This window comes from Orcinus orca, chromosome 5 (genome assembly GCF_937001465.1).
Source record: "Orcinus orca chromosome 5, mOrcOrc1.1, whole genome shotgun sequence".
Lineage (NCBI taxonomy): Eukaryota > Metazoa > Chordata > Mammalia > Artiodactyla > Delphinidae > Orcinus > Orcinus orca.
In genome coordinates, this window is record NC_064563.1 from 136,887,220 (window position 1) to 136,903,496 (window position 16,277).

Here is a 16,277-nt window from a genome sequence, read left to right on the forward strand (position 1 = left end):
GGAAGAATGCGGGTAAGGAAGTGACGGGCGGCCTCTAGTGGCCACTGACAGCCAAGTTTCACAGCAGATCCCTGGGACAAAAGGTACCTTCAACCTCCTGCAATACAGCAATCAGGAAGCAAAAAATGTTTGTAACTATATCTTCAGTAGTTTGCCAAAGAAAAACCTCAGATTAGTAGATAGTCGTCCTGAAATAAAAATAGTTTAGGCGGATTCTTTTGAGGATGTATTTATTAAGTTTTAAAACCCTGAATAACTTTTATTTTAAACATTCAAACTGAAAAAACAACTAGGAAAACCAGAAATTTCAACAACTTTCAAAGAGAGCTGTGGGTGTCCTTTTTAGTTATTATTATTATCATTTTGCCAAAAGAAAGGTGAGCTAATATTTTAGAAAGCTTCATCAACTGGTGAACTTCATCTTGGTCTCCACTTTATGTCTTTTACTCCATGAAAATGTCTTTTCAAAGCAGTGTTATCTGCCCACGGAGAATTTAAACAGGAATCGTCGTCATTTTCTTCCAGTTTCTGGACACAGACGTATTTTGCTCAGGAAGGCATTTCAGGAAAGTGTTCTGCAGAACCCACGACCAACCTCCTTGCTCCCCACGTCCCCAGAAGCAGGACACCTCCAGAGCCTAAGGCAGGTGGACACCGGGCAGGGCCCCCGCAGCCCTGGCGAGGCTGCAGCTCAGGATGTGCCCTCACCACATCCTGCAGAGCCCCCCGAGCTACCCCCGTGCCCAGAGTAAGGCCTGGGGGTGAGGGGGTGAACGCCCCAGGCGCCAGCTAGCTGAGAAGCCATCAGTCACACGGTACCTTGAGCTCCTCTTGTCTTCTGTGATAGAAGAGCATCAGCTGCTTCTGCTCCTCACTGCTAATGATGGGTTCTCGCGCTGGAGCTCCTTGCCCCCTCTGAAAAGACGGGGGGGGGGGGGACAGCAAATTGCGGACTGAGGCGTTCTTATAAGGACGACCCAGGAAGTTACAGCTCACGCCTTACAACTGCCTTTGCCGACGGCTAAAGATAAACAGGCCATGCATCTCTGATCATACACAGCGGATCACGAGGGGAGTCTCGCTCTGGCCCTGGGCCCTCACAGTGGAGGCTGGATGGTGCCGTGTTGGTCACAGCCATTCCCAAGTCAGCCACTGCAGGTCCAGTGAGGGGCGGGTAGAGATAATCGTGGGGGACCCTGTTGCCCCCAAACTATAGAGATGATTTAGGAGAGAGCACACAGCAAAGCAGCCTGCAGGTATACGGCTCCACACGAAGTCCTGACAGGTCTCCAGCCCTCCACCTCTTTCACAGACTGTCAGCACTTAGAAAAACTTGAGATCAGTGCTCTGGGCTGTATTTTTCATTTCAAGAAACAGTTTTAGTTACTTGTAAGCCCATTTTTTTTTTTTTTTTTTTGGTAAGCCCCATTTTTAAAGTTGAAATGAACGCAGCATACTCTCCTTTCCCCCCAATTAAAACAAACTCCAGATACCGTCCACCGATCCATATTTCCTTCATGTTTTTGTTGCCCCATAAAGAGGACAGTTTGACTTTAAGCCTGGACCGGCAGGATTAAAGTGTCTGCACAAGAGTTTAAATCTTTCAGATTTAATGTAAAGTTTTATCAGTTTGCAAGTAAGCGAAAAATAGTGACATGTTAAAGTACTTACCCGCTGAATCTTGACGATAATTTTGGTTTTTTCATTCTTCCCCACGTAGTCCGAAAGCTTCTTTGTTCGTCTTAGCTCCTTCGCTGCCCACCACAATTGTGCCTCTGATTCTGTGATGACACTGAGTGCTGCCTGGGTTCACGGTAAGAACCAGCTTTAAGGTAGTCAGGACACGGCCAAGGGTGTGGCCCGGCCCTGTGGGCAGGGAGCCTGGCCAATGCCCCTCCCAGCATCGGAAGTGGGACAGGCTTCCAGCACCCTGCCCTCCCCTGCCGTCCCCCACGGGCAGCACTAATGCCCCCGACTCAAAGCCCTCACTCATTTCAGCACCTTTCCTGTTAGTTTCAACTCATGCCCTGACTCAGGTCACTTCTGGCAGGTGGCGGGTATCCTACCTCATTTGCACCCTCATCCATGATATAAGGTCTGTCTTAGATGGATTTTTAGGTTACTGCCAGGGAAGAATACGGGGATCCTGCTAGGTGTTTAAATACAAAAGCCTCTGACTTACGATGGTTCGATTTATGACTTTTTGACCATATGATGGTGTGAAAGTGATACGCATTCAGTAGAAGCCATGCTTTAAATTTTGAATTTTGATTTCTTCTCGGCCTGGTGATGTAGAGTATGAGACTGTCTCGTGATGCTGGGCAACGGCAGTAACTTGTGATCGCCAGAGTAATCAACCGATACAACTGTCCGTACCGGACAACAGTTCTGTTCTTCACTTTTAGTATAGTATTCAATAAATCACACTATTATAAAATAGGCTTTGTGTTAGATGATTTTGCCCAACGGTTGGCTAATGTAAGTGTTCTGAGCACGTTTCAGGTGGGCTAGGCTAAGCTATGATATTTGGTAGGTTAAATGTATTAAATGAATTTTCAACTTATAATATTTTCAACTTACGCTGGGTTTGTTGGGGCATAATCCCATCATAAATTGAGGAAGAGCTGTATAGGTATAATGGGGCTGTTCGTTTGCTTCTGCATATCCTGCCTATTTAAGATGGCTCAGAGAAAAAGATACTGTCCCACAGGATAAGGAATGAAAAAATGAGAAAAACAAAGGAAAGTGGAACATAAAGCTAAGAAAATAATAAGGAGCAAGAGGTAAGGCTAGGGGCTTCCCTGGTGGCACAGTGGTTAAGAATCCGCCTGCCAATGCGGGGGACACGGGTTCGAGCCCTGGTCCGGGAAGCTCCCACGTGCCGCGGAGCAACTAAGCCTGTGTGCCAGAACTACTGAGCCTGCGCTCTACAGCCTGCGAGCCACAACTACTGAAGCCCGCGTGCCTAGAGCCCATGCTCCGCAGCAAGAGAAGCCACCGCAATGAGAAGCCCGTGCACTGCGACAAAGAGTAGCCCCTGCCCACCACAACTAGAGAAAGCCCACGCGCAGCAACGAAGACCCAACGCAGCCAAGAATGAATGAATGAATGAATGAACGAATAAATAAATAAATAAATGTATTGGGGGAAAAAAAGAGATAAGGCTAGAACACAAAATTCCATGCAAAGGGACCGATACGTTTGGGTAGCAATAGGCACAAATTAGGGTTTTGGCTTCCCAGTGGTCAAAGAAAATGGGACTGTTTTCAGTTACTCCCTTGTCTCTTGCCACCCCTATGTGTGGGGGCCAAGCCCTCAGGCAGGAGCACGTCCTCGGGGTCCTCCCCTGAATTCACAACTCTGCTCTGAAGCCTAGTCTAGCAAAATGGAAAGCTGTGTATGAAGCAACAAACTACATCAGCAGAGAAAGGTCAAATCGGAGGGGCTGCTGCTCTTTGGGGGCTGGGGGAGGGAAGGAACTCACCTGGAAGAAACCCCAAGAGCCACATACCTGACTCCCCGACAGATCTTCTTTATTTTCAAATTCCATCCGGATAGGATCGTATGGCGGCAACCCCATGGGATAAACAATCATCACTGCACCTCGAAGCTGGTCCAAGGCGTCTTTCACCATCTCCATGGTAACGCAGACATTGGCTTCCACGTGTTTCTGAAAGTGATTACAGGCATCGTTATCTATGATGCAGCTGATCAACTCAACAAACCTCAATCAAGTTCTTGTACAAGACCCGCGCCAGATGCTGCCAGAGCGACAGAAGAATCAGACGGCGCTCGCTACCAAAGGGACTACGGTCTATTTCTGGGGCTGAGCCATGGCCACCACGACCTAGGTTATAAGGCAGGATACGAGCGGCACCAAGAGGGGTTAAGTGCAGAGGACACTCTGAGGGGAGGAACCCCAGTCCAGCAGTACAGATGCGAGAGGGCATCAGGAAACAGGGCAGAGGGGACGGCATCTCAGGGAACAGAGTGCTTCAGGACAAGCAACAGCAAAGAAAAGCAGGTAACAGCTAGCAGCCCACGCAGCTCGGGGAAGGGAAGGCACTGCTGGCCGGCCACGCTGGAGCCTGTTTTGGGATGGCCGTGAACGCCAGGCTGAGGAGTTAGCATTGACAGTGAGGCGATGGGTAGCGAGTGGCTTCTCTGGGAAGAAGTGGTGACGCTGTGAGACTCATCTTGCAGTGGTTGTAGAATGGACCCGGGCGGGGGCAGACCACGTAGCAGGCTCTGAAGAGTGCAGAGAAAGGTGTGACGTAATCGAGAGTGTATCTGGTCTTTGCCCCCTGTTCCTGGCGCAGAGCTTCAAAAACCCTTGGCATTTCCTGAGTGATAGGGTTGTCATTATTCCTAACCAGCCCCCTCTGACCAGACCTGGGTTCATGCTGACGAGGTGATCCATGTGAACCCCTGGATAGTTTGGGGAGGGGTGGCCCCCCCAAGAAGCCCAAGCTGGGACTAGCAGGTTGGCGCTTTCAGAAACCCTCCCCGCACCCCCATCATCACCACCTCTGGAGAAGGGGATTGGAGAGGAGCTCAGTCATGTGGCCACTGATTTAACCAATCAGGTCCACACAATGGAACCCTGATAAAAATTCTGGACACTGAAGCTCAGTGGAGCTCCTGGATGGAGAGCACACTGAAGGTGTGCAGCCGGGGTCCACGGAGGAGGAGAGGCCACGGAGGTTCTGCACCCCCTGCCCCTGGCTCTAACTGTGCTCTATGGGTCTCTCCCATCCGGCGGTTTCTGAGTTGTATGCTTTATAACAAAACTTTACAACAAAATAGGAACTACAGCACTTGCAGCGTGTTCGGTGCGTCATTCCAGCAAATCACTGAACCTGAAGGAGGGTGGTGGGAACTCCAAACCTGCGGCCAAACCAGACAGAGTGCAGGTCACCTGGTGCCGGAAGTCGGGCGAGTCTGGCTGAGGAACTCACCCTTTAGCTTGTGGGGTCCGTGCCAGCCCTGGGTAGTTAGTGTCAGAGCTGAGTTACAGGCCCCCCAGCTGGTATCTGAACACAAAGGCTATCAGGGGAGCTTCCCTGGCGGCGCAGTGGTTGGGAGTCCGCCTGCTGATGCGGGGGATGCGGGTTCATGCCCCGGTCCGGGAGGATCCCACATGCTACGCAGCAGCTGGGCCCGTGAGCCATGGCCGCTGAGCCTGCGCGTCTGGAGCCTGTGCTCCGCAACGGGAGAGGCCACAGCAGTGAGAGGCCCACGTACCGGAAAAAAAAAAAAAAAAGGCTATCAGGGGAGCCTTAAATAAAGTGGTGACCGTGGAAATGAAACGAGGGGTTGGATTTAAGATGCATCTTAAATCCATGGGAGTGGACGGTACAGGACCAGACTTAAGGCATACGAGTGACAGAGAGGAAGTGACGAAGGTGACACTGAGCCTGGATAACCGAGACAGCAGTGGCTCTTAGTAGAAATGGAAAGTCTGCAGGAAGTGCTTCCTCTTGGGTAAAGAACACAGGGCAGAGGAATCAATGAGTTCAGGTCTAGAAAACTTGAGTTTGAAGTGCTGGTTGGACTTTCAGGTAGAACCTTCTAGAAACCAGCTGGAAACTCAGGTTGCAAGTAAAGGAAGATGCTGGGGTAGAGGACAGAGATTTGAGAGTTATTGTGGAGAGTGGAATCTGTATTTGGCAGAGAAGATAAAATGCCGAGGAAGAAAGAGCAGAAAGAAAAGAGAAGAGATTCAGGATAAAGTACTTTGAGAAACACCAAATTTAAGAGGCAAGAGCCAGAGAAAACAGCAACCAGGAAGCCGGGAGGGAACCAGGATAGAGGAGGCTCATGTATGTGGTCGAAAGACAGAGAGGGGTCCAGGAGTCAGACGGGAAAAGCCCCTGGATTTGCAGGAGGGGGGTCACTGTTGGCCCTGAGGCGGCCATTTCTGTGGCGGAAGAAAACAGAGGCCAGGTTCTGAGAAACCCGGGAGCATCTGGTCCGAGGATCTGGGGGCCTCTCCTTCGGGAAAGCTGCTGGGGGTGGGAAGATGGGGGAGGCGAGTGTTGGGGGGGCAGGTGGAAGGTTAAGCTGCAGAGGATTGATTTCAGGCTAAGGTAGGAGGCCCGAGTGTGCTTACAGGGTAGATGCTGCCATAGGACAGGAGAGCCTAAAGGCATTATTCCTCCTGGGTTTCTAGAAGGGCGGATGCAGACCAGCTGGAGTGGGGGCAGCAGCGGAAGTGGGAGGGCCCAGGGGCAGGAGACACTGGTCGGTTTCGAGGGAAGAACGAGAGAGATGCAGGAAGAGACGGTTTGCAGGGGGGACAGAAAACCGAGGGCTTATGCCAGACGGCCTCGACCTCACTGCCAAAGCAGGAGGCAGATATGCCACGGAGAAGGTGAGAGGGCAGGAGCCCAAGGAGAGGAAGGGTCTGAGACAGGCTGGGGGGAGGGCCAGCGGGCCCGCAGTCCCCATGAGGTCAGAGCTTGCTCAGCAAAGGAGGTCAGGCCAGGAGCACGGGCCACGCAGAGACCCGGAGCCAGGAAGAGGCCACCTGGGGCCCCGCTGGGCTGGGAGGCAAGGTAGGGGAGAGGGGTTATCGGGAACCCTCGGCACGCTGACAAGGGGCTGGGGAGCAAGGGCGGGGGCAGGGAAGGATGGAGGATCCTGCACTACGAGGGCGACATCAGGGCCCACATCTGAGACGGAACCGCTCTGAGTAACTGTGAGTTATAACCTGACCGAGCTGTAGGCAAGTGACACGGAAGGGAGATGAAAATCCTTGCTTCCGAGGAAATGCAGGAGTCCCGTGACCTGGTACAACACGGATCATCAGCGTGGATGCCCAAGTCCCGGGGGGACCGGGGACCAGGCAGCACCCGTGGCCTGAAGCTGATGCACCCCAGGGAAGGCAGAATGCCCTGGAGGCCCAGATTTAAACTCTCTAAACCTACGTTCTCATCTGTAAGACGGAGGTAATATTCCTGCCTTACCTACTCCCAGTGCGGCTTATGAAATTGTTTCCAAGTCATAAATCCTCATAAATCAGGCCTTCCCATGAGGGGCACATGCCGTAGCGACGGTGTGAAGATCTCCCGGATCCGGGGTCACCGGAGGGAAGCTGTCCCACTCAGAGGGCTCCACCCCCCACTACCAATATATGCAGAAAGGGGGCACCACGGGGTCATTTTCTACAAAAACTCCACCAATGTCAAGGGCGGTGATTCCCCACCAGATGCCATGGTTGGGTGACAGAGAAACTCACGGTGCAGCCTCAGGACGACAGAGATTCCCCGCTGTCCTGGTCTCCCACTCACAGCAGAGGGTGGGTCCCAGGACGAGAGGCGGCATGGACACCATCGTCCCACCCCAAGGAGCCCCAGTTTCGATATTCCACCGTCTTCCACTCTCCCCCTGAGGAACCTGAGCAATGGAGGTGGAGTCCCAGGCCCAGGGCCAAGGGACTGGTCACAGTGGGGCTGCTGGGACCTGAACTCTTCCTTCCCTGCTCGCCCAGTGCATTCTGACCCACAGGGCTAAGTGCCCCCCGCAGGGCAGGGTCTAGGGAGGCAAGAGCGACGCCGGCTGCATTTGGGAAGCAGCGTGGAAGCCCCGGGTGAGAAGTGAGGCCTGGCCACCCAGGAGCTCTGCAACTTTGGGAAAATCGCTGCAGCAAAGCGACCGGAGCCCCTGGGAAACCTCTCTCTCTCAACTATGACATGACTATGTAAAAAGACACACAGGCAAAGGGAAGAAGTGATACAAATGAATAGGAAGGATACCCACAGAAGCAAGAGTGGGGAGTGAAGGGGGCGGAGCAGGGTCCAGGCCACTGTTCTAACGTGCTCTGAGATGTGCCCATTTGACTAGATGTTACTAGCTATTATCCTTTTAAAAAAAGGTTCTGCAGTCAAATGCATTTTGCAAACATTGGATCGAACCGAAGCCTTCCTTGTCGGCTTTCCCAGAGTCTTTCCTATATTAACAGGCAGAAGGGCAGCCTTTCCTGAAGCACTTAAAGGATTAGTTAAGAGCTTGAAGAATTTGGGAAATGTTGGTTTAGAAATGACAGTTATGCCCAGTGCGTTGAGAGGAACAGAAGAAAAAGCAGTTATCAAGTGAGAAGGCCTGCAGTGGCGGGTGGGATCAACCAGTACCAGCAACACATAAACAAAAGCGACTGATAAAAACATTCAATTCTTGAAAAATCCTTAAATTATTCTCCTCCAGACTCACAGTATATGCACGTCAATGGTATGTTTCTCCTTCAATGAAACACTTTTTGTGTAAATACTTAAGACAATTACAAAAAGCTAATTCGTAATAAACACATGCTGTGCCACTCAGGTATCTGTAGATCCAGCCTGTGGTTACAACGTTCGCGTCTCCCCGTTCCACTTGCATTAGTTCTTAAGGGTTACAAACTACAACACATAAAACGGACAAGCAGTAAGGGTTTACTGTGTAGCACAGGAACTTACATTTAATATCTTGTAATAACCTAAAATAGAATATAATCAGGAAAAACCACAACTGAATCACCATGCGGTGCACCTGACACTGACACAATATTGTAAATCAACTATACTTCAACTAAAAAAAAAAAAAAGTTACGGAAACAAAATCATATATGCAGCAATTCATATGTGAACCACATTTACACAAGCCGATACCCATTTCTGTCAGACCTGAAAGAACTGGGAGGATTGAGGACAATTATGAAAAGGAAAAGCTAGGGCCCACCCCGAACATGCTTGTTTCCCTTGCCTCTGGAAGGAGGAAGGAGGGAAGGAGGGAGGGGGAGAGAAAGAGAGAGAGAGAAAGAAAGAGAGAGAAAGGAAGAAAAGAAAGAAAGAAAGAAAAAGGAAGAAAGAAGGAAAGAGAAAATGAAAGAGAGAGAGGGAGAGGGAGGGAAGGAGGGAGGGAGGGAGGAAAGGAAAGGAAAGAAAGGCTTCATTTAAAAAGCTAACCTTCGATATTATTGCTTTGGCTTCTTCTATAGTCTTCTTTAAAACTTGCTTCATCTTTTCATTTGGAGCTATGAAAATAAAAAAGGGAAGGGGGAGAGAGACAGCCATCTTTAAAACTCTTCTTAAACACCTTAATCCCTTCTGTCTGCGTCAGGGAGGAAGTGAGATGAGAGAAAGTACAAGAATGGAATTCAGATGAGGGATACAGGAAAGCTGGCTGTGAGAAATTAGGTAAAAATCTTTCAAACTTCATATGCTGAATAAATAACATAGCCATTGAAAATACTAGAAATATAAAACTGTATTAAAATAAAAGTGATTAAGACAATCTTGGTTAAAGATGAAGAATGAACTGGTAAAAATAAACCGTTAACTCTTCTTATGAGTACCATTAGTTTTTTCATTGATGCAATTCCTCCTAAAAAGCAAAAGATCTCTCCAAATTGAGAATGGGTTTAGGTATGAAAAGATGTGGAAGACAACCAACTATTTTCTAGGTTGAAGTTCAAAAGAAATAATACTAGAAATTTCTATTATCTTCAATACTAAAAAAAAAATTTCTGAGCATGCAAAGGCCTTATAGGGACACTTTATTTCTTTCGCTCCTAATAGTGTTTTAAGGGCATAGTAGATACTTAGGTGTTTGTTAACTGATCCATTATAGTCTTTTATTTTATTTTTTTTTAAAGAATCCATGATAAACTTTCTTCATTTATTTATTTGGCTGCATTGGGTCTTCGTTGCTGCGCGCAGGCTTTCTCTAGTTGCAGCGAGTTCGGCCTACTCTTCATTGTGGTGCGCGGGCTTCTCATTGCAGTGGCTTCTCTTGTTGCAGAGCACGGGCTCTAGGCACACGGGCTTCAGTAGTTGTGGCACATGGGCTCAGTAGTTGTGGCTCGCGGGCTGTAGAGCACAGGCTCAGTAGTTGTGGTGCACGGGCTTAGTTGCTCCGCGGCATGTGGGATCTTCCCGGACCAGGACTCGAACCTGTGTCCCCTGCATTGGCAGGCGGATTCTTAACCACTGCGTCACCAGGGAAGTCCCAATTATAGTCTTTTTTGTTGATGTTGTTGTTTTTGTGTTTTTTGCCGTACGCGGGCCTCTCACTGTTGTGGCCTCTCCCGTTGCGGAGCACAGGCTCCGGACGTGCAGGCTCAGCGGCCATGGCTCACGAACCTAGCCGCTCCGCGGCATGTGTGATCTTCCCGGACCGGGGCACGAACCCGTGTTCCCTGCATCGCAGGCGGACTCTCAACCACTGCGCCACCAGGGAAGCCCCTATAGTCTTTTAAATGGAGTTTTTTATGCAGGTTAAAAGGGATAAGAAGCTATCAAAATGGGTTATCCCTTTTTCCTTCCAATTCCACACAAACAACCATATACTAAAACAAGAGGCATTTCTTCAGTGTGCTGGTGTGTTCTCAGCTGCTTTGTACAAGAGAGAGACATGTCCTCAATTCGAGTGGAGACTGTTGGGCTGACATTTATTTCCTCCTTCCACACAGAATCTCTAAATAAACCCTGACCTAAAAACTGTAACAAAACACACCCTTCAATACATTATCAATGATTATCCCCTCAAACGATTAGGTCCAACCACATGAAAATGCCAATTTTCAATCACTTGTTGCCTACAAAAATGGTAATTTCTTTTTTTACATCTTTATTGTAGTATAATTGCTTTACAACGGTGTGTTAGTTTCTGCTTTATAACAAAGTGAATCAGTTATACATATACATATGTTCCCATATCTCTTCCCTCTTGCATCTCCCTCCCTCCCACCCTCCCTACCCCACCCCTCCAGGCAGTCACCAAGCACCGAGCTGATCTCCCTGTGCTATGCGGCTGCTTCCCACTAGCTATCTACCTTACATTTGGTAGTGTATATGTCCATGCCTCTCCCTCGCTTTGTCACAGCTTACCCTTCCCCCTCCCCATATCCTCAAGTCCATTCTCTAGTAGGTCTGTGTCTTTATTCCTGTCTTACCCCTAGGTTCTTCATGACATTTTTTTTTTCTTAAATTCCATATATATGTGTTAGCATATGGTATTTGTCTTTCTCTTTCTGACTTACTTCACTCTGTATGACAGACTCTAGGTCTATCCACCTCATTGCAAATAGCTCAATTTCGTTTCTTCTTATGGCTGAGTAATATTCCATTGTATATATGTGCCACATCTTCTTTATCCATTCATCCGATGATGGACACTTAGGTTGTTTCCATCTCTGGGCTATTGTAAATAGAGCTGCAATGAACATTTTGGTACATGACTCTTTTTGAACCATGGTTTTCCCAGGGTACATGCCCAGCAGTGGGATTGCTGGGTCATATGGTAGTTCTATTTGTAGTTTTTTAAGGAACCTCCATACTGTTCTCCATAGGGGCTGTACCAATTCACATTCCCACCAGCAGTGCAAGAGTGTTCCCTTTTCTCCACACCCTCTCCAGCATTTATTGTTTCTAGATTTTTTGATGATGGCCATTCTGACTAGTGTGAGATGATATCTCATTGTAGTTTTGATTTGCATGTCTCTGATGATTAATGATGTTGAGCATTCTTTCATGTGTTTGTTGGCAGTCTGTATATCTTCTTTGGAGAAATGTCTGTTTTAGGTCTTCTGCCCATTTTTGGACTGGGTTGTTTGTTTTTTTGTTACTGAGCTGCGTGAGCTGCTTGTAAACTTTGGAGATTAATCCTTTGTCAGTTGCTTCATTTGCAAATATTTTCTCCCATTCTGAGGGTTGTCTTTTGGTCTTGTTTATGGTTTCCTTTGCTGTGCAAAAGCTTTTAAGTTCATTAGGTCCCATTTGTTTATTTTTGTTTTTATTTCCATTTCTCTAGAAGGTGGGTCAAAAAGGATCTTGCTGTGATTTATGTCATAGAGTGTTCTCCCTATGTTTTCCTCTAAGAGTTTGATAGTTTCTGGCCTTACATTTAGGTCTTTAATCCATTTTGAGCTTATTTTTGTGTATGGTGTTAGGGAGTAATCTAATCTCATACTTTTACATGTACCTGTCCAGTTTTCCCAGCACCACTTATTGAAGAGGCTGACCTTTCTCCACTGTACATTCCTGTCTCCTTTATCAAAGATAAGGTGACCATATGTGCGTGGGTTTATCTCTGGGCTTTCTATCCTGTTCCATTGATCTAACTTTCTACTCTACCCAGCAAGGATCTCATTATTTGATGGAGAAATTAAAACCTTTACAGACAAGCAAAAGCTGAGAGAGTTCAGTACCACCAAACCAGCTTTACAACAAATGCTAAAGGAACTTCTCTAGGCAAGAAACACAAGACAAGGAAAAGACCTACAATAACAAACCCAAAACAATTAAGAAAATGGGAATAGGAACATACATATCAATAATTACCTTAAATGTAAATGGACTAAATGCTCCCACCAAAAGACACAGATTGGCTGAATGGATACAAAAACAAGACCCATATATATGCTGTCTACAAGAGACCCACTTCAGACCTAGAGACACATACAGACTGAAAGTAAGGGGAAGGAAAAAGATATTCCATGCAAATGGAAACCAAAAGAAAGCTGGAGTAGCAATTCTCATATCAGACAAAATAGACTTTAAAATAAAGACTATTAGAAGAGACAAAGAAGGACACTACGTAATGATCAAGGGATCGATCCAAGAAGAAGTTATAACAATTGTAAATATTTATGCACCCAACATAGGAGCACCTCAATACATAAGGCAAATACTAACAGCCATAAAAGGGGAAATCAACAGTAACACATTCATAGTAGGGGACTTTAACACCCCACTTTCACCAATGGACAGATCATCCAAAATGAAAATAAATAAGGAAACACAAGCTTTAAATGATACATTTAACAAGATGGACTTAATTGATATTTATAGGACATTCCATCCAAAAACAACAGAATATACTTTCTTCTCAAGTGCTCATGGAACATTCTCCAGGATAGATCATATCTTGGGCCACAAATCAAGCCTTGGTAAATTTAAGAAAACTGAAATTGTATCAGGTATCTTTTCCGACCACAACGCTATGAGACTAGATATCAATTACAGGAAAAGATCTGTAAAAAATACAAACACATGGAGGCTAAACAATACACTACTTAATAACTTAATAACCAAGTGGTCACTGAAGAAATCAAAGAGGAAATAAAAAAATACCTAGAAACAAATGACAATGGAGACACGATGACCCAAAATCTATGGGATGCAGCAAAAGCAGTTCTAAGAGGGAAGTTTATAGCAATACAATCCCACCTTAAGAAACAGGAAACATCTCAAATAAACAACCTAACCTTGCACCTAAAGCAATTAGAGAAAGAAGAACAAAAAATGGTAATTTCTTATGGTTCATCTATCACATTTAAAAGCTAGCTGCAACTTACAGCAAGAAGACAGATGCCTTCTTTTCCACCTAATTCATTCTGGATTAGTGTTTTACAAGTAGTTATATGGTGCAGTATTTTATAAGTTTGTATTTATAAGTATTTTATAAGTTTGTATTTATAAGTATTTTATAATTTTTAACTTAAAGAACTGCTTTCGTACTTATCGCTATACTCAGGCATGCAGAGAGAAGAAAAATGCTGAATTACCTTGTCCATTCCTTCGTCCAATATCATCCTTTTTAAATACTGAACCTGCACTGGGGACACACTTTTCACCCCATTCATCCTTTAATTTCAAATCTTCAATCTGGTCATCAGTCAGTCCTTGCATATTGGGAGGGAGAAATACGCCATGTTCTGCTAATTCTTCCATTTCTTAAAAACAAGAGAAAGTTAGACAATATGTATGGTAGTCATCATCATAAAACCTTACACCTCATTGGAATGTAAGCTCCCTAGTGGTCGGGGGTCTTGCCCATTGGCTATTTTATTTAACAAACACTCTGATGCCACTTGCTATGTGCCAGATCTGTCCTTGCCCTCTGACAAATGCTCACCAATTTGTCCTAGGTCAACCGATGCAGAGAGTCTGGGTGTTTACCCACCGTTCACAGGCTACAGGTTCTGTGCTCTAACCCACTGTGCTATGTTATACTTCCCGGCACTCAGGAAGCACAAATTCAAATTCATTGACAGTCTGAATACACATCCACATAGGGAGTTATGGTTTTCCAAGTGCGTTCACATAGCTTATCTCATTTAATTTAACCTTGAGAGGTAGGCCAGACCGTTATCAACATCCTCATCTTCCCTAATTGCAGCTGTATCACCTGAGGCTTGCTCTGGTCACACTTCAACTACTGTATATAAAACTTTATATAAATACTTTATAAAGGATTTATGTACATCTGATCATTGGGGAGGATATAAGGCAGCTCATGCCCTTCCACAGTGGCAGAGACAAGATCTTGATTTTCTAGTATCATGTTCACTATTCAGATGCATACTTTATATTTTTCCTGTTCCATATATATTCACCCCAAAACGAATCCACATTTCAACCTTGCAAAACTGTCTTTCTTTCTTTCTTCTCTTTCCTTCTCTCTCTCTCTCTCTCTCTCTCTCTCCCTTCTTTCTTTCACATGAAGGAAGTAGGTGGAGCTAAGTCTTCCCATAGCACTTTGTGAAGACACTAGATGGCCTGTAATAATACAGTACTATGGAACAAATGGTGGAACTTAATGGGCTATTTATGGGATACATATTATCTCTCTCCCCACCAGACTGTAAGTATCTGGGGGTCAAGGAGCTGGTCTCATTCATCCCTGTCTTCAGTGGGCATAGCACTGGGGCCTGCCTGAATCACGGCTGATAACAAGGACTGTAGACTAAATGAATGGGCTGGGTTTTTTTTTTGGTCACGTCGCATGGCATGTAGGATCTTAGTTCCCCCACCAGGGATCGAACCCGCGCCCCCTGCAGTGGAAGCGCAGAGTCTTAACCACTGGACCACCATGGAAGTCCCAAATGAATGGGTTTTAAGTTCACTAACATGCCTGAACAATCAGCACCACATTTCAATGGATAATTTCATAGAAAAAGAAGTTGGGGCCCTTTTCTCCCCAAATGCTCTCATTTTAAAATAACACTTAATCAAGCTTGTTTTGGAGTCAGTAAATTTTACTAAGAAACTATACATATGACCCATAAAGGTAGAAACCATGACGCTTAAGGAGTTCTCCATGGCACAAAAATCACGTGGTATAATTATAGACACAATCACACCCCAGAGCACACCTGGAGTAGCATCCTGTCAAGTACTGCGCTGCCTAATGTGGCAGTTACTAGCTGCACGTGGCTACTTGGATTTAAGTTGAAATGCAATGAAATAAAAAACGCAGTTTCTTGGTGGTGCTCAACGGCCCCCTGTGCTTAGTGGATACCTTACTGGACAGCACAACCTGGGAACATTTTCCATCGCGGTGGAAAGCTCCCTTGGACGGCACTGCTCCAGAGTGTCGAGAGGACAGTGACCAAAACACTGTACAGGAGAATCAGGCTTTGCTTCCTGGAGAAGGGGACACCAAGAGAGGCAAGAACACCGAGGCGCTCTCACTGTTTCTCACCTCTGAAGGCCATCCCAAAGGTGGGGGGCTCACCACCGGAAACTGCTCTACCTCCAAAGTCTCAAAATTAGAAATTCACTTGTAAAAAACGGCCCAGTGGTCGTGCCACCTCTCACACTTGTTGAAATCCACTACACCGGCTCTTGGGCCCAAGCTTCCGGCTCCCTCCTGTGCCTCTTGCCTCCTCTGTACAGGGTCTATTTCGGTTTGCTCACAGCGCCCCAATCCCGGCTCCCAGACCCTGGGGTGCGCCCTCCCCGCCGGCTCCGGGAGCCTCTCCTCGCGGTCCACCAGCTCTTGAAGCATCTCTGGCGAACCCCGCTGTCCCATTTCAAGCCCGGCTGCCGCATATCTTTGCAAATCTTCACAAACTTGACCCTCGGCCCCAGCCTGCCCGAAAAAGCCTCGCTGGTCCCGCCCAACTTCGTCCCAGATGGCCCAGTTTCTTCTTCCCTTCCGGGGCCCTCGCGGTGCGGGCCCCCACCCCAACCCAGCCGGCAAACTCGCCGCGCCGCCGGGCCGCACCTGAGCAGACGCGCTGCACCTTGAGCCGCCCGTTGTAGACCCGGGCCACCTGCACCGTGAGCTCCTCCAGCTCCGTGCTCCCCGGCGCCTGCAGCAGGAACTGGCTCTCGTCGCCCCGCTTCACGTGCAGCAGAACCATGGTGGCTCCGGAGGTCCCGCCAAGGAGGCGAGAAGGCCCAGGATGAGCCGCGAACAGCGACGACCGACCGACTAACTGCCGCTGGGAGGCGGGAACCCGGGGCTCCGGGGCTCGCGTTGCTGGGGGAACTGCACTCGCTCCCGGAAGT

The 16,277-nt window shown here is 47.3% G+C and overlaps 1 protein-coding gene across 5 annotated transcripts; it reads right to left on the reverse strand.

The window, feature by feature from the left end:
• Positions 1–213: 213 nt before the first annotated feature.
• Positions 214–16,277, reverse strand: CFAP298 (cilia and flagella associated protein 298). 5 transcript variants are annotated; one of them, XM_049710670.1, is made up of 7 exons: positions 15,991–16,277; positions 13,547–13,714; positions 8,946–9,013; positions 3,512–3,670; positions 1,672–1,803; positions 820–915; positions 214–528 (listed from the first exon to the last, which is right to left on the reverse strand). In XM_049710670.1, exons 1-7 carry the CDS (start codon positions 16,127–16,129, stop codon positions 418–420), a joined length of 873 nt encoding a protein of 290 aa, XP_049566627.1. In that variant the 5' UTR covers positions 16,130–16,277; the 3' UTR covers positions 214–417. The 5 variants fall into 5 exon arrangements, with proteins under 5 accessions (XP_049566627.1, XP_049566628.1, XP_033274096.1 ...); XM_049710671.1 differs by lacking the exon at positions 15,991–16,277 and adding an exon at positions 15,466–15,791; XM_033418205.2 differs by lacking the exon at positions 8,946–9,013 and having other exon boundaries at positions 15,991–16,130.